The 17,178-nt window shown below is 46.9% G+C and overlaps 1 protein-coding gene and 1 non-coding gene across 2 annotated transcripts in view; both read right to left on the bottom strand.

The window, feature by feature from the left end:
• Positions 1–17,178, bottom strand: part of LOC136164614 (two pore channel protein 2-like) — a 51,962-nt gene that overhangs the window by 5,948 nt on the left and 28,836 nt on the right. The window contains exons 10-18 of the mRNA XM_065929829.1: positions 12,648–12,792; positions 10,347–10,532; positions 8,953–9,014; positions 7,397–7,484; positions 5,944–6,013; positions 4,480–4,699; positions 4,178–4,268; positions 725–838; positions 371–495 (exon numbers count right to left, since the gene is read on the bottom strand). Of these exons, the coding sequence (XP_065785901.1) occupies positions 371–495; positions 725–838; positions 4,178–4,268; positions 4,480–4,699; positions 5,944–6,013; positions 7,397–7,484; positions 8,953–9,014; positions 10,347–10,532; positions 12,648–12,792 (1,101 nt within the window). The remainder of the gene's footprint in view (positions 1–370; positions 496–724; positions 839–4,177; positions 4,269–4,479; positions 4,700–5,943; positions 6,014–7,396; positions 7,485–8,952; positions 9,015–10,346; positions 10,533–12,647; positions 12,793–17,178) is intronic.
• Positions 1,432–1,540, bottom strand: LOC136165713 (U6 spliceosomal RNA). The gene has a single exon (XR_010662711.1). It is a non-coding gene; the product is annotated as a U6 spliceosomal RNA (small nuclear RNA).

The raw sequence follows: 17,178 nt of genomic DNA, 5'->3' as shown, positions 1-17,178 counted from the left end.
CCTCTTGGGGAGCCCAGGATGCTTCCCCAAGGAAGTACTACCTGAGCAGAGACCTGTAGGAGGAGAGGCCTTGATTAGGCAAGGGGGGGTGGGATGAGAACGTGGGGGGAAAGCAGCATGCGCAAGGGGCCTGTGGCAGGATGGAGCAGGGGAGCCAAGGAAGTAGGGCCAGCATGACTGAAGGGCAAAGGCACAGGGGGTCCTGGGCTGAGATATTCAGGGGAAACAGAAAGGGGCCCCAAGCCCACGGCAGGTCTTTATCCTTGACCCACAGAAAGCCCCTGAAGGTCAGGTTTGCCTTCTGGAAACATCACACCAGCTGCTATGAGAAGGATGGATCAGAGGAAGTTCCAGGTGGGTTAAAACTTACTTTTTGATGCAATTCTAAAGTACAGTCCTTTCAAGGCCTTCTTTCTGTTGTCTCCATCGTCCGCACTGAAGCCACTGTCCTTGGTGTCCATGTGGTCAATGAGCCCCCCGTCCTGGACTTCTTCCCTTCAGGGAGGAAGACGCATGTGAACACAGCTGAGTCCCGCAGCTGAGTCCCTCTCTGTCCTCCCAGCCGTGGCCCCACGTCACCCGTGCAGCTGGTGAGGGTCTCTGAGAACTGGCACCCAGGAGCCAGCTGGCTGTCAGGGGACCTCGGGGGTTAAAGGTGGTCAGGACCCTGCCAAGAACATCCCACCTCCAAAGCCCATGAGCCGTGTCAGGAACTGCTACTCACTCTTGGACCCCCACTCCAAGCTCCTGAATCTTCTTCTCAATAGCAGTTTCCACTTCACTCTTTTCTAACGAATACGCCACAAAAAACGCCTCCAAAATGAACGCTATGAAAATACTGAGAAAGAATAAAAGGCAGAGGGTGTTATGTTGAGTCAGCCGTGGTCTAGGTGATGGGAAATCATAATGCCAAAGAGTTTTCAAGTCCAAATGAGAAAAAGACTGCCCATCTTTGCAAAGAAAACATAACATGAAGAAGAAATGACAAAATGTCTTTCAAGCATTGGGCACAACTTTTTTTCACCTGGAAAATCATTCTTCCTCTACATCCTATTTAAACAGTGACTATTAAGAAAATAGAGGGTTTTTTAATTCACAATTTTTAAAGATTATATTCCAGTTATAGTTATTATAAAATACTGGCTATATTTCCTGTGTTGTAGCTTATGATAAGTCACATCAGTCATGTCCAAGTCTTTGGTAATCTAAGGACTGTAGCTCACCAGGATTCTCCAGGCAAGAATACTGGAATGGGTTGCCATACCCTTCTTCAGGGGATCTTCCTGACCCAGGGATCAAACTCGAGTCTTATATCTCCTACATTGGTAGGCAGGTTCTTTACCCCCAGCGCCACCTGGGAAGCCCATGCTTGTTTGTATCTTATTTTATATGCAACAGTTTGTACCTCTTAATCCCCTACCCCTATATTGCAAAAGTATGAAATGATTCACCAATTTGTGTGTCATCCTTGTGCAGGGGCAATGTGAATCTTCTTTGTATACAGTTTCAATTTTATTACAAGTGTTGCCAGATCAAGCACAAAAATACAGTTTAAGGGGAAACTTGGGCCAAGTAATGGTTGATAGACACCTCTCCATGAATGCCTCATGTTTCTGCACATGAGATCTGGATCCTGTCTGGATCCTGGAGCAAAGGCACGGGAGTCAATTTAGGGATGTCTTAATTGGAAAAAAAATTCATTTATGGAAAACCCGAACTTTTTGACCACCCCAGTACACTAGACTCTGGAGATGTCCCATGGTACTAAAGCTTGGTGCTGCGTCCTCCCCAGAGACCACTGTGGCTAGCACAGACCTCTCTTCCCCAGAGAACTGCTTACATTCAAGAGTAAAAATAAGGTCTTTCCTGAACTTACTTACAAAATGGAAACAGACTCACAGACTTGAAGAACGAACTTATGCTTGCCAGAGAGGAAGAATGGGGGGAAGGGATAGTTAGGGAGTCTGGGATGGACATGTACACACTGCTGTATTTAAAATAGATAAACTTTTTGAAATTTAGTAATGTTTATCTTTTTGCCAGTTTTTCTAAATGTCCTCTGGACATCTAATAACAACTTATGAGATAGAAAAATTTTAATATTTTTATGTGGGATATGATTAATATAAATTAAATATAAATCTATTATATTTAAATTATTAATGACATCATTCAAGATGCTCCTATTCTTATTTTTTCTGCACTTGATAAAATATTCTCAAAGAAATGTTAATATGTCTCACTATGATTATATATTTTTTCTTTTCCCTATATTTCTTCTGATTTTGCTTTATTATCTTTGTTTCTTTGCTATTAAGGTGTCTAACAGTTTATGATGTCTATCTTCTTTGGGAATTGTACCTTTTATCATTAAAATTTTTCACCTTTGTTTCATTTAAAATAAATAAATAAAATTTAAAAAATAAATAACAGAAAACAAACAGGGACCTTCACATCTAGCACAGGGAACTATGCTTAATGTCACATGGCCGCCTGGAGGTGAGGAGAATCTGGGGGAGAATGGATACATGTATATGAATGGCTGAGTCCCTTCCCGACTCACTTGAAACCATCACATTGCTAACTGGCTATACTCCAAAACAAAGTAAAAAAGTTTTAAAATAAGGTGTTTCTCTTTTTCTCTCTCTCTCCAGAGGGGAGGATGGGCAAGTCTTTCCAGATATACAGATTAGAGTTTCCTCATTTTGAATTTCTCGTTCCACAGTCTAGCCCATCCAGCTGGCCCTCGTCTCGCTGCTTAGTGGGGATTAGGGCTCAGGGAACAGACCCAAGTATTGCTCTGGCTACAGCTTCTGCCATGAGGAATAAGCCATCTTTGTCCTGGACTCAAGGTGTCACACTCTGTCATTAAACACGCACGGCACACATGCATGATGACCTGTTAATCTGTGAGTAGGGAACCCCAGCCCCTTCACCATCTTGACTTAACACGATGCTGATGGAGCCCCCGGCTGTCACCACCCCCACGAACCTCGGGGCAGAGAGCATCAGAAAAACCCCCACAGCTTTCCACGTTGCCCAGGCCCACCATAGCATTCTGAAAATCTCTCTGAGAGCCACTGGGAGGCGTTTCTCTCTTGTTCCTGCTGCTGTTCAGTCCAGACTCTGCAGCGGGTTGGCAGCCAAAGCAGCCTAGGTGTAACAAGGTCCGGGGCTGGGCTGTCACGCTGAGAATTGTGTGCCCTGGGCGCAGAGAGGCGTACAACAGCCAGAAAACATCTCTGGGAAAAAACTCAGCGATCAAGGGCTTCCCTGGTGGCTCAGTGGGAAAGAGTTCATTTTGATCCCTGATCTGGGAAGATCCTACATGCTGCGGAGCAACTACTGAGCCTGTGCTCTGGAGCCCATGAGCCTCGAGTACTGAAGTCCATGCACCCTAGAGCCTGTGCGCTGCGAAAAGAGAAGCCGCTGCAAGGAGAAGCCCATACATCACAACGAGAGTGGTGCCCACTTGCTGCAGCTAGAGAAAAGCCTGAGCAGCAACCAAGGCCCAGCACAGCCAGAGAATAAATACATAACCAAAATTATTTAAAAAACGAAAACCTGTGACCAAGGGAACCCAGAGGCCCACAGGGAGCAAGCCAACTAGAATCAGAGAGTGGCAAGCTGGAGGGAAAGCCCTCTCAAGCGCTGAGATGTCACAACTGCTTTCAAACAGTGGCTAAGCTCCCCCACGCCCCAGAAGACAGATCAGGACAGAACCAGAACCACCGAAGAGAATTAACCCGTGGCAGCTGTGCAAGGACAGGTGAGGACCAGAGCTGGACGACAAGGAAACTCACTCACTCAGGTTCTAACGTGTCCCAGGACTTGGGCAGATGCCAGCAAAGGGTGGGCGCAATGCACAAGGATGTCCATCCCAGTGGGGAAGGGTAGGGAGACCTGCCCGGACCCTAGAGCCCTTCTGACCCGAGCAACTTGCGAGGCTATGAGGTGTATGTGACATACCGACATGCACGGCTGGCTGACACTGAAGAACGGAAGTGTGGATAGAAGTTAGATGCCTCCCTTCTGGTGTCCTGGGCATCCAGCAGGGGAGACGTGACCCACCCACAGGGAACTGCAGGGTGGAGCCAGGGAGGGGGGAGAGGGGAGCGGCTGTAGGTCTGGGGGCGGGCGGGCAGACCAGGAAAGGCCCACTGGCAGGAGAACTCACTTCACGATGAGAATGACGACCACAACGTGGAAGCCGATGAAATACAGCTTTGCTGCCTGGTGTGTCACGAGGGCAAAGCCGTCCGCGAGGAGTGCAAAGCTAAGGCACCAAACCTGCGAGGTCGCAGGTTCGTTAGTTGCTCAGTCGTGTCCCACTCTTTGCCACCCCTGGACTGTAGCCCACCAGGCTCCTCTGTCCACGGGATTTCCCAGGCAAGAATACTGGAGCGGGTTCCCATTTCCTTGTCCTCCCAGGAGCTGCTCTGAGCATCTCCCACCACACCCGCTCCTCAGAAAGGATATTGTGCCACTGGTTAACCACGGTGAGCTCCGTCAGCAGGATGAGTGAGGACGCCAGGTCGTTGAAGTTGTTCTTGCAGTACCTGCCTCGGGCAAATGCTGAGTCTTTTAAGGCTGGGTTCCCACACACCAGGGCATCAGGACTGCCAGAACCGGGGTCCAAGAAGTGCACTTTGCCGTGGAACGCTTCCATCCCAATGATGGCAAATGCATAGTAGACCACCTAGGGTGGGTGGCAGCAGTCATGGGGTGGCACGCGGGGTGAGGGGAGGCAGGAGGACATGGACATGGGTGGGCCAAGTGACAACAGCCAGCAGAAAAGGTGGCTACCCTCATTCCAGGAATGGCTGCACCCTAGCCATCAACATCAGGAAGAAGGGTGGGTGGGGTCTGCCCATGGACCACTGGGTGGTTCAGGGACGGGAAACACACCGGCTGGGCCCACCTTGACCTCTCCCAGAGTCTCCACTTACAAAGTCAAAGTGATGCTGCTAGCAAGTCAGGGGGTTACATTTGCTATTGTTGTTCACTCCTGTCTGACTTTTCACAACCCCATGGAATGCAGCCTGCCTGTCTCCTCTGTCCATGGGATTTTCCAGGCGAGCATACTGGAGTGGGTTGCCATTTCCTTCTCCAGGGGGGGTTTTCTGACCCAGGGATCTAACCCACATCTCCTGAATTGCCAGGCGGATTCTTTATTGTTGGGCCACCAGGAAAGCCCAACTCATTAGATTTTGCATATTTGTCATATTATGCACATTTGTCATACTGTATAGCGATTTCCCAGTAGAACTTAAAAAATAATCCAGATACAAGAGCCATGCACTGGAAGGAGCTTAAATCCCTGAGAACCACCTGGTGGTTAGGGCTAGGAATACCCCCTGGACTGTGGGTGAGAAAGAAACTTCGACGAGATTAACCCACTGAGGCTGGGGTGTTTATCATAGCAGCCAGTGTACCTAAACTGTTTGCATGTATAAATGTCTGACGTTTATACACATTTGCTATTTCTAAAAATGGGTCCTAGAAACCACTGAACTCATTGATTTCATCTCTCTTTCTTTCCATCACTTAAATAAGGCTCAGAGAGAGCTGCTAAGAATGAATCTCTTAGACTTTCCTTACTGCTGGTACAGTGGCTAAGAATCTGCCTGTCAAAGCAGAGGACGCGGTTTGATCCCTGGTCCGGGAAGATTCCATATGCCTTGGGCATCTAAAGCCTGTGTGCACCAACTAATGAACCCAGATGCTGCAACTACTGAAGGCCTAGAATCTGCGCTCTGCAACAAGAAAAGCCTCCGTAATGAGGAGTCCACCCACTGCATCGGAGAGTAGCCGCTGCTCAACAAAGCTATAGAAAGCCCAGTAAAGCAACGAAGACCCAGTTCAGCCAAAAGTGAACAAGTAATTTTTAACAACTGAACACCTTACCACGTGCTTCATGTGGATCAGAAAGAGAACACTCACCAAGACCAGGCCGCCGAATGTCAGCATCGTGGGGCCAATGTTAATCAAGGTGGTCACGATCACCCGGAACCTGGGATAAAACGAAGCTTCTGACGCAAGGAAAAGGGCAGGTGAGAATAAAGCTGACACCAGCCTAGCACCTTTGGTTCAATGCCTCTCCCTCCTGGCCTGGGTCTGTTCTCTAAATGCCGCTAGGAATCTGCCTTTACAATTTTGTCGCTGTCAGTTCATCTACCGAGCTGGGTGGGAGGGGCAGCAGGTGGTTAAGTTGTATTTCACCTAGAGCAAAGCAAGGCAGTTAAAAAAAAACAAAAACATGAGAAAGATAATCAGTTTCACCAGTAAGACAAAGGTGGGTTCTGAGGCTGAAAACCCATCCAGCCTGGGTGGACCAGCGATTAAGACTTTACCTTTCAAGGCAGGTGGGTGAGGGTTCGATCCCTGGTTGGGAAGCTAAGATCCCACCTGCCTTGTGGCCAAAAAACAAAACATAAAACAGAAATAATATTGTAATAAATTCAATAAAGACTTTAAAGACGGTCCACAACAACAAAAAAAGAAACTTAAAAAGAAGAAAAACCATACAGTCTCATCTGATTTTTTTCCTCCACCTTTTTTTCATCAAAAATCCAATCTGTATTAAAGCTTCCTTGGAGACTTAGGTGGAAAGAGTGAGTATTTTGTGGGGTAGCAGGCCAGTCCTCGAATGGAGGCATCCCGCTATACTCCTAGAAAGTAACCTAGCCTATCCAAAACAGAGTGGGTTTTTCCAGGTGTGGGGATCTGACTCCTAGGTTTGTGTCCTAGTTCTGTTTCTTTCTAGCTGAGCAACACTGGGGAAACTACTCACTCTCTCTGAGCTTCAGTGTCATGACCCATGAACTCAGGATCATTAAAGCGTTGTTGGAAGGATTTGACAAGCTCCAATACTTTGGCCACCTGATGCAAAGAGCTGGCTCATTGGAAAAGATCCTGATGCTGGGAAAGATTGAAGGCAAGAGAAGGGGATGGCAAAGGATGAGGTGGCTGGATGGCATCACTGACGCCATGGACATGAGAATGAAGGACAGGGGAGCCTAGAATGCCGCAGTTCATGGGGTCACAAAGAGTCAGATGCGACTTAGGGACTGAACAGCAACAAGACGATGGCTATCACACTGTTACCATGAGCCACCATCATGACATACAAGCACAGCAGAGGGACCAGGTCACGGGGATGAAAGTGATGGGCTGAATTCCTGCCCTCAGGGAGCTGCCACGTGGGTACCCTTCAGCATCTTCACAGGCTCCCTGCCCCCGCCCACTGCCCCCGGAGAACCCAGGTCCACGATACAAGTTCCACCCTGGGTACACAGGTGGGCGTGCTTCTAGCTCCCAGGCAGGATGGTCTCTGTCGAGCCCCAGAAAGGGGAAACCACCCAGGGGCAACGGTTCCCCATGGTTTCATCCTTACCTCTGAATGCTGACGATGACCCGTAAGAGCCGGAGTATTCTCAAAATCAAGACAATATCCAGTATCTGCTGACTGTTGTATTTTCTCGCTGGAAAAAGAACACAGTCAACTCACAATGTTCTTTCTGAGCACCTCCAGCTCCTCCTTTAATTCAACGACGCCTGAGACTCTGTGCGTCCTGGGCAAATGCACATCTCACTTCAAGAACAGGGTGATGGCTCCGAGCAATAAGGAAGGGAAGGCTCACCAAGCTGATCAGAGCTGAGCTGAGCAGCCCTGCCAGTCCTAGAGTAAAGACTCATGAGCGCAGGGCCAGACTTCAGACCATCGTCAAGAAGTGACTGTGGGTCCCATTCTACGGAACACGTTTCAGCAAGCCCTTCTCCCCCAGCATTCATTTCATAGTCAGGTTAAGAAGCTACTCTGTCTGGAATTCCCTGGTGATCCAGTAGTTAAGAATCCGACTACCAATGCAGGGGACCTGGGTTCAATCCCTGGTCTGGTAAGATCCCACGTGCCTCGGGGTGACTAAGCCCATGCCACAACTACTGAGCCTGTGCTCTAGAGCCCGTGCTCTGCAACAAGAGAAGCCACTGCAACGAGAAACCCACCAGCCTGTGCACTGCAACCAGAGAAAAGTCACACGCAGCAATGAAGACCCAGCACAGCCAAAAATATAAATAAATAAAAATTTGAAAAAAAAAACAAAAGAGAACCTGCTTTATCTGTAAATAATCCTCTCTGCCTTCTACAGGAAGGAGTGTGCAGGGTGGTGATGGCATGTGTGGGGAAGCCAGAGGAGGGTAGAAAGAAGAGGGTGGGAGGATGGTGGGCAGAGGCTGATGCTACAGCTGGATCCAACATGGGCAGGGACCAGCATGGGCAGAAGGTCAAGGATGAGCCCTGAGACCAAGGGCAGTTTTGGAGAAATAACCAGGTGAGTGTTTGGTATGATGATGCCTACAAATGAATCTCTACATAAAGAAGGCTGAGCACCGAAGAATTGATGCTTTTGAACTGTAGTGCTGGAGAGGATGATTGAGAGTCCTTTAGGCTGCAAGGAGATCAACCCAGTCAATCCTAAAGGAAATAAACCCTGAATATTCATTAGAAGGACTGATGCTGAAGCTGAAGCTTTGGCCACCTGATTCGAAGAAGTGACTCATTGGAAAAGACCCTGATGCTGGGAAAGATGGAAGGCAGGAGGATAAGGAGACGACAGAGGATGAGATGGTTGGATGGCATCACTGACTCGATGGACATGAGTTTGAGCAAACTCCGGGAGATGGTGAAGGACAGGGAAGCCTGATGTATTGTGGTCCATAGCATCGCAAAGAGTCAGACACAACTAAGCAACTGAACAACAACCATAGAGCTAAACACAGACAAAGCTACCATCCCTCTCCAGAACATGGGGCATTTTTACTGATTCTCTTTCATCCCCTCTGCATTGCTCCAAACACCCCTAAGGGTGCGCCGTGGATGTTCCACAAAGATTACTGATTAAACACATGATCCAGGAAGCAGAGAAGCTGGGAGTCGGTGATGACACTGACCTTGAATGGTGGTGTTGGCCACAGTGGCCAGCAGGGCTGCGATGATGATCAACGTATCGAACCTAACAGTGAAGAAGCAACATCAGTAAGAAATCCAGAGAAAAGTCTGTCAAGCTCAGGATACAGTGAATCCTAAGAAAATGCTGAATCCAATCTCCTAGGGAAAGCCAAGATCCAGCCATCAAACTCATCTCCATGATTTTTAGGACAGCAGATACAAAGAAAGAAACACTGTGTTTTATCACTGACTGGCTGGTCCAGTGAACCATTCCGGGAAATCTGTAGAAATCAACTGATTCATATCACTCTGCCTTCCAACATAGCTACGTACTTGCAAGAACACTTTGACACATTTTCAGACTACACAGTACAATCTTTCTTGGCATTAATTTTACTAAATGCATTGCAACTTAAATTTATTATTTTTCTTTTTGTGTTTTGGCCACACTGAACAATGTGTGGGATCTTAGTTCCCTGACCAGGGATCAAACCCACAACCCCTGCATTGGAAGCACGGAGTCTTAACCACAGGACCACCAGGGAGGTTCTGCAACTTTGTAATTAAAGATGAAATTCATCACGCCATTACTTTTCCTTCTGACAAGGGTGCCATGGTCCTGGACAACCCTGGTCAGGTCCCTCCTGTTGGGCCACACAAGAACTCTAGAGAGCTTCTCGGCACTGAAAGCAGTGACCACAGAGATCCAACTTTCCAAGCTGTGTCCTCCTAAAGTTGGTGTTCCGTGATGGCCGACACTCAGCGGCACCCAAGATGGTGGGCAGCATGCGGGCGATGGTTTGAGGCTGGCAGGTACCCAGCCTAGAGGAGAGAAGGGCACAAGAGATACACCCAGCCCAGGGAAGAGCTCACTCAGGTCCTCATCATCCAGCCACGCAGGCCGTGTTTTCTGATAATAAGACTAGAGTGTGGGGCCCAGCAGTTCTGGAGGAACTGTCTCACTGGGTGTGTATCCTAAGATCCCTTTTCAAATTCAAGATGCCATGATCTGTGATTCTAATTTTAGCCAGTCATTCGAACTGACAGGATAAACCACAGCTCTGACAACCAGATGTTCCCATGTCCTCAAGACTCATTATAAGAAGCCTGGGGGGCTCCCCTGGACTCCCAGAGGTTAAGATGCCACACTTTCACTGCAGGGGGCGCAGGTTCGATTCCTGGGAGGACTAAGAACCAAGATCCCTCAGGCTCTGCAGCATGGTCAGAAAAAACAAAACAAGACTAATGAATAAAAAACAACAAAAAAGAAACCTCAAAACTAGGCAGATGAAGTCTGAAACACTCCACACTGTATTCCCACAGGGTGACAGGAAGCCCCTGTCCTCACCCATGATCCCCCCACCACCCACAAAAAAAAAACAACACACAGACTCACCAGTTCCAGAACTGATTCCTTCCAAAATAAGCTCTGGGTTCATACGTATACAATTTCAGGAGAATCTCAATGATATATAGAGAAAGGAAAAGCCATTCTGCGTAGGAAATTAAGGAGTCTTTCTCATCCAAAGCAATGAATATGGTGTTTATTAGAATGATGACATCGTAAACCCAGACGAAAATCCTGGCAGCAGGGAAAAAAGAAGAGATTCTGTCATATATTGCAGTTAAAAAAGAAAAAAGCAGGTTTAGAGCCCTACAGGGACAAATGTGTTTCCTGTCAATGTGATGAATGGGATACACTCACCACCTCCCCCTCTACCAACACACACACACACACACACACACACACACATACACACACACACACATCCACCCCTCGTGGAAAGAAAGGCCCCAGCATGGTCAGGGCCCTGACATTCACCTGCCTCCCAGGCTTTCCTGCCAAGGAGAAAATGAAGGCAGAGTGAGGGAGCAGGACGAAGGCCTAGTGTTCCCAAGTTCGCCTTTCCGGCACAGCGGCTGGGTCAGAGGAAAGGTTCGGTAGACTCAAGGGGCAGGGAGAAGGTTTGGGGACCACTGTATCTCTACTGCTTGTCCCTGGAAAACTGGAATCCTTTGCTAAGAAAGCGCCTAAAAACTTCTTTTTTTTTTTAAACCAAATACTCTTTTATTTTATTTTTCTAAACAGGTTAAGATTATTTTAACAATATTTTCTATTTAACACAGTACACCCAAAATACTATCTGTTTAACATGTAATGATCACAAAAATTATAAGTGAGATATTTGGCAGCCTTTTTTGGTATGAAGTCTTTGAAATCCGGCGTGTGTGCATGTGTCTTTTTGTGTGCCTTTTTTAAAAATTGGGATACAGTCACTTTACACACACACGAGACTTCCAGGGAGTCAACATGTCCTATTTTCTCACCAAGTCACGGGTAAAAAGGGATGAAAAAAATGTGATATTTGGGCTCAGGCTCAACTTTTCAATGACAGAGCAGGTTGCCCCAAGCAGGCATCTGTGCTCTGTGCTCCAGAGAATCCTGGGTGAATCCTGGACGAATCCTGGACGTGGCCACAGGAAGATAGAGTCCTAACCCACTGTTCTGGGGAAGCTTCAGATTCTAGGGGTCAGCCCTGGATGCCACATGTAGACACACAAACATCCATCACATGAAACACATCTGTAGCTCAATGTCAAGATGAATGGAAAGGACCCTTCACATAAAGGGTTTTGGTTGATATAGAACACGGGCACTGAAAGGGATATTTACCTACATCATAGGCTGGGCTACGTTCAAGGACTTCTGAACAATTTACTTTCTTTAAAAAAAAAAAATTTCTTTATTTTGCAACAGGTCTTAGCTGTGGCATGTGGGATCTTAGAACTTTGTTGCAGCATTCGGGATCTTTAGTCATGGCATGTGGGATCTAGTTCCCCCCAGGGACAGAACTTGGGTCCCTTGCACTGTGAGTGTGGAGTCTTAACCACTGAACCACCAGGGACATCCCATCATTCACTTTTATGAGACAATAAATTCAAAGAAGGCAAGAGGGAATCTCTGCTGCTAGGAGTATTCCAGGCAACACATAGTGAAAATAAGGTCTCCAACCAGGATAAAGGACTCTTTCTGGAGCACATTGTGCTGTTCAGTCGCGTCTAACTCTGCGACCCCATGAACTGCAGCACTCTGGGCTTCCCTGTTCTTCACTATCTGCCGGAGTTTACTCAAACTCACGCCCATTGTATTGATGATGCTATCCAACCATCGGCCTGCCCCCCATTCTCCTCCTGCCCTCAGTCTTCCCCAGCATCAGGGTCTTTTCCAATCAGTCGCTTTTCACCAAGTCCATCTACTTGAGAATAAAAGATTCAATTGACATTCTTAACAGTCATTCCAGGGATGCTAACTCACGTCTTCTTACCATATACTTTACAGAGTCAAAATACCACACTTGCCATCAACTTCCTAATGACTCTGATAGGGCTGGAACTTTCTGAAATCAGAGAGTGATTAGCTTCCCTGACTCAGAAAGCACAGCCAGTCTGTGGCTCTTGAGAATTAAAAAAACAAAAACAAAATCAAAGAAGGAAGCGTAGTCTAAAAGCCTGGCCTCTGGCTAAGGTTAAACGCAGCTTGTCCAAAACCCTTTCCAGGCCTCCCTGAGAAAACAAAGGCAGCGAGCAGGGGGCTGATTTAGAGCTTCAGTGGTGAAATGTGCTCAGTCCAGACAGCACTAACTGATTCAACTACTTTGAGAGCAACTTCAGAGAAAACCGGCTCCATCTCACTTGCCTGTGTTGAACCATCTTCTGGACCAAGAGGCTTGTGGACGACTGGTATACCCGAGGCATCCAAGTTTCCAGTGGGTGTCTCTTGATGTTGATGGCGACCACCCGGATGTTGAGGAGGTCAGCCAAGCGTAGAAAGTTCATTTTGTCTGCAATGAAAAGACGACCCCCCAATATGGGGCCACTGTGACACTATGGTCCAAAGAGGGACACTGAGATAGCATCCTGGATCTGCATTTCACAGATGAAGATCTGAAGCCTCAAAGGCCAAGGCCAAGGGGCCAATGAGTGGCCCAGGCTCCCGCCTGTCCTCAAGCAGACCCTGAGCCAGCCCAAAGCAGCCAAACCAATGCTCTTAGGACCTGCTGATCGCCCAGGGCAAGCGGGCTATTCTCTGTCACCACCCAGGCATATGGGATACTGAGCAAGAGTCCACTGGGTTGCATGAACAGGAGTCCACTGTTCATGTATGAACTTCCTGTTACATACAACTTAAAGAAACATCACATTGATGGATGAAATCAGATTACACAGTGTTGCTGCTTCTTTGAAAACCAAGTTGAAGGCTTTGTTAAGCTTTAAAGAAAGTTGTAAATTGCACGTACAGATTCACGTATAGCTGAGATAGTTGTTAAAGAGTGGGGTGGATTTTTTTTTAAATTTTTTAAAGAATTATTTTTTAAAAAAAATATTTATTTATTTGGCTGTGCTGGGTCTTAACTGTGGCCCTCGGGATCTTTTATCTTCGTTGCGGCATGTGGGACCTTTAGTTGTGGCATGCAAGCTCTTAGTTGTGACATATAGGATCTAGTTGCCTGACCAGGGATGGTACCCAGGCCCACAGCATTGGGAGCACACAGACTTAGCCACTGGACCATCAGGGAAGTCCTGGGATAGAGTTTTTAAATTCTAGAATGCTTCTTGGTTAGAGGCCTAGATGATGGCCAGGTCTCCAAGTTTTCAGAAGTAAACCACCAGTCATGGATCTACAGATGTCACCATAATGATTAACTTGAGAATGACAGTGAACTGCTATCAACAGACACCCAGGCAAAGAGAAAGCCTCAGCCATGTCCAAAGTGTGGCCTCATCTGAGTGAGGAGCCTGAGTTAGACAAAACACTGAGTGATATTCAACAGTCAAGTTGCTTATATTCTCTAGGAGAGCCACAGTAAAGAATCTGCCTGCATGCAGAAGACCCAGGTTCGATCCCTGGGTTGGGAAGACCCCCTGGAGAAGGAAATGGCAACCCGTTTCAGTATTCTTGCCTGGAGAACTCCATGGACAGAGGAGCCTGGTGGGCGATAGTCCATGGGGTTGCAAAGAATTGGACATGACTGAGAGATTAACACTACACACTCAGTGATCCTAAGAACACCAAGTTGAATGAAAACATTCTTACATATCTTAGGATATCTATGAATACCTTATTCTTAGATTCTAACTCTAAAGATTCTGGGTCTTAAGAGTTAGAACCAAAACACATACATTTGTCTTAATAGTCAAAGGCGTGTAGTACCCACTCAGGGCGAAGGGCAGCCTGGGAAAATTAGTTGATGTGATAACTTGAGTTCAGAGACTTGGGCTATGTGAGCTCCACCATCTGACAGTAGGGAGACACTGACATGACAACCACAAATAGGGTCCAGGGGAGCCTCCTGATAAGAATCCAGCCAAGGGGCTTCCCTGGTGGTTCAGTGGCTAAGCTCTGAGGTCCCAGTGCAGGGGCCTGGGGTTCAGTCTCTGGTCTGGGAGCTCGACCCACATGCCACAGCTAAGAGTTCAAATGCCACAACGAAAGATTCCATGTAGTGCAACTAAGACCTGACAAGTCAAATAAATAAATAAAACTCTATGTGTGTGTGTGTGTGTGTGTGTGTGTGTACACAGAATCCAGCCACAACCTCAGTAGTCAAATAACCTCAACCAACAGGGACTCTATCAGTATCACTGGGCTCACATCTTTTCATCCAGAAGATTCTGTAGAACAAGAAAGGACAGGACTTCCCTGATGGTCCACTGGCTAAGACTCTGTGCTCCCAATGCAGGGGGCCAGGGTTTGATCCCAGGTCAGGGAACTAGATCCCATGTGCTGCAACTAAAGATTCCACATGCTGCATCTACGACCCGGCAGAGCCAAATAAATAAATAAACATTAAAAAAAAAAAAAAAGAACAAGAAAGGACAAAGAGGGTCCAAATTATGGTAATTTTGTGTCAAGAAATTTGTGCCCATCTGGTACTATATGTTGGAGATTAGGGGTCAGCAAATTCTTTTCTGCAAAGAGTAAATATGTTGTTTTGTGGACCAATTGATCCCTGTTTCAACTTTTCAATTCTGCCACTTTAACATGAAAGCAGCCATAAACAAAACACAGATGAATGAGCCTGGCTGTGTTCCAGTAAAATGTGTTTATAAAAACAGGCAGTGACCATATATAGCCTGTGGATCACAGCCTAGCAACTCTTGTTGTAGACACATTATTCTCTATACTCTCTGTTAACAATTCTATTCAGCCCTTTTCTTTCCACATCTATAAGTTTCATCTTTCTCAGTTTAACACCAGATTTAAGTCTAACACTTTTGGCACTAACAGAATTCCAGCATTTAACCTTGGAAACCACACAGGCCCATAGTTATAGATCAAGGGAGAAGGTGAGCATGCTTCACAGAACTGGTGGTCTCCCTGCTCGTACTGAGTGGAGACTACAGTGAAGTGTGAAATTCTGTGTGTCTTTCTGTTATTAAAACTGTCTTTGAAAGTGTTGGCTAGGGACTTCCCTGGTGGTCCAGACTTCACCTTTTAATGCAGGGAGTTGGGGTTCCATCCCTGGTGGGGGGCTAAGATCCCACATGACTTGAGGCCAAACATCAAACAGAAGCAATATTGTAACAAATTCTATGAAGACTTAGAAAAATGATCCACATCAAAAGAAAACCTTTAAAAAAATTTTTAAAAAGAAAGTGTTGGTTAACCAAAGGAGTCTTTGCACACCCAGACACCAGAAATAACTGCTATCTCCCCTAAAAGATAACCTACAATCCCTAGAAGTTAACAAATCTAATTGGCTGTCTTCCTTAAGCACATGTTTGCCCTGGTAACAGTATTTACATTGACATCCCTGTTTTGTGAAAGGCAAAATACTGGGGAAGTCTGCTAAGCCATGAGTTCACGGGCACCTTCTTGCCACTTCCATGGAGTGCTAATAAAATCTGTGACTCAGACGGACTCCTTTTTTCAAACTAGATGAGTCCTGGTCTCATTTAATTTACTAATAGGATCATGACTCAGGGGGCAAAACTGAGCAGGGTTTCCTGGGCATATATCTGGAGAAAAGTGTGCTCCAAAAGGATACCTGCATCCTAGTGCTCACTGAAGCATTGTTTAGAGCAGCTAAGACGTGGAAACAACCTAAACAGTCATCGACAGAAGAATGGATAAAGAAGATGTGGTGCGTGTATACAATGTAATATTACTTAGTCACTGCTGCTGCTGCGGCTGCTAAGTCACTTCAGTTGTGTCCGACTCTGTGCGACCCCAGAGATGGCAGCCCACCAGGCTCCGCCATCCCTGGGGTTCTCCAGGCAAGAACACTGGAGTGGGTTGCCATTTCCTTCTCCAATGCATGAAAGTGAAAAGTGAAAGTGAAGTGCGACCCCATGGACGGCAGCCCACCAGGCTCCTCCGTCCATGGGATTTTCCAGGCGAGCGTACTAGAGTGGGTGCCACGGCCTTAGCCTTAAGCAGAATGAAATAACGCCATCTGCAGCAACATGGGCAGACCTAGAGATTCCCATACTGAGTGAAGTAGGTCAGACAGAGAGGGAGAAATCCATGGCACCCCTTATCTGCGGAATCTAAAAAGAAATGATACAAATCAACTTATGAAACAGAAAGAGACTCACAGACTTACAGAACAAACATTGCTGGAGAGAAAGATGGGGGGTCATTAGAGATAGTTAGGGAGTTTGGGACAGACATGTACACATTGCTATAAGTAAAATGCATAGCCAATAAGGACAGGAACTCTGCTTGATGTTACGTGGCAACCTGGACGGGAGGGGAGTTTGGAGGAGAATGGATACATGTATGTGGATGGCTGGGTCCCTTTGCTGTCCACTTGAAACTGTCACAACATGGTTGATCAGCTATACCCCAACACAAAATAAAAAGTTTAAAAACAAAAAATTGAGCAGGGCTCAGAGCTGAGGACCGAGGCCTGCTGACTCCAGTCATGAGCCAACCAGTGGCAGCCAAGGTCATGGGTAGATATGCCTCAAGGGCATCTGCCGACCCCCTTTGCCCCATCTCACCTGCTCAGAAGGCCGTGTGATGTCCTTTGCTGAGCGTCCCCAGGGCATCAGAACCTCAGGGCGCTGCCTGGTGAGGTCTGGGGCTGTCGTCATGCTGCAGCTTTGCAGCCTCAGACCAGCCTCACGTCATGTGAGGGGGAAAGCCGTGTATGAAGCAGAACCACGGCGGTGCTGTGCTTTGAGTAAATGTTCAAGTTTGAGGTTTCGATAACCTAAGGCTA

The sequence above is a fragment of the Muntiacus reevesi genome, chromosome 3 (assembly GCF_963930625.1).
Source record: "Muntiacus reevesi chromosome 3, mMunRee1.1, whole genome shotgun sequence".
Classification (NCBI taxonomy): domain Eukaryota; kingdom Metazoa; phylum Chordata; class Mammalia; order Artiodactyla; family Cervidae; genus Muntiacus; species Muntiacus reevesi.
This window is presented reverse-complemented; position numbering and strand designations above follow the sequence as displayed.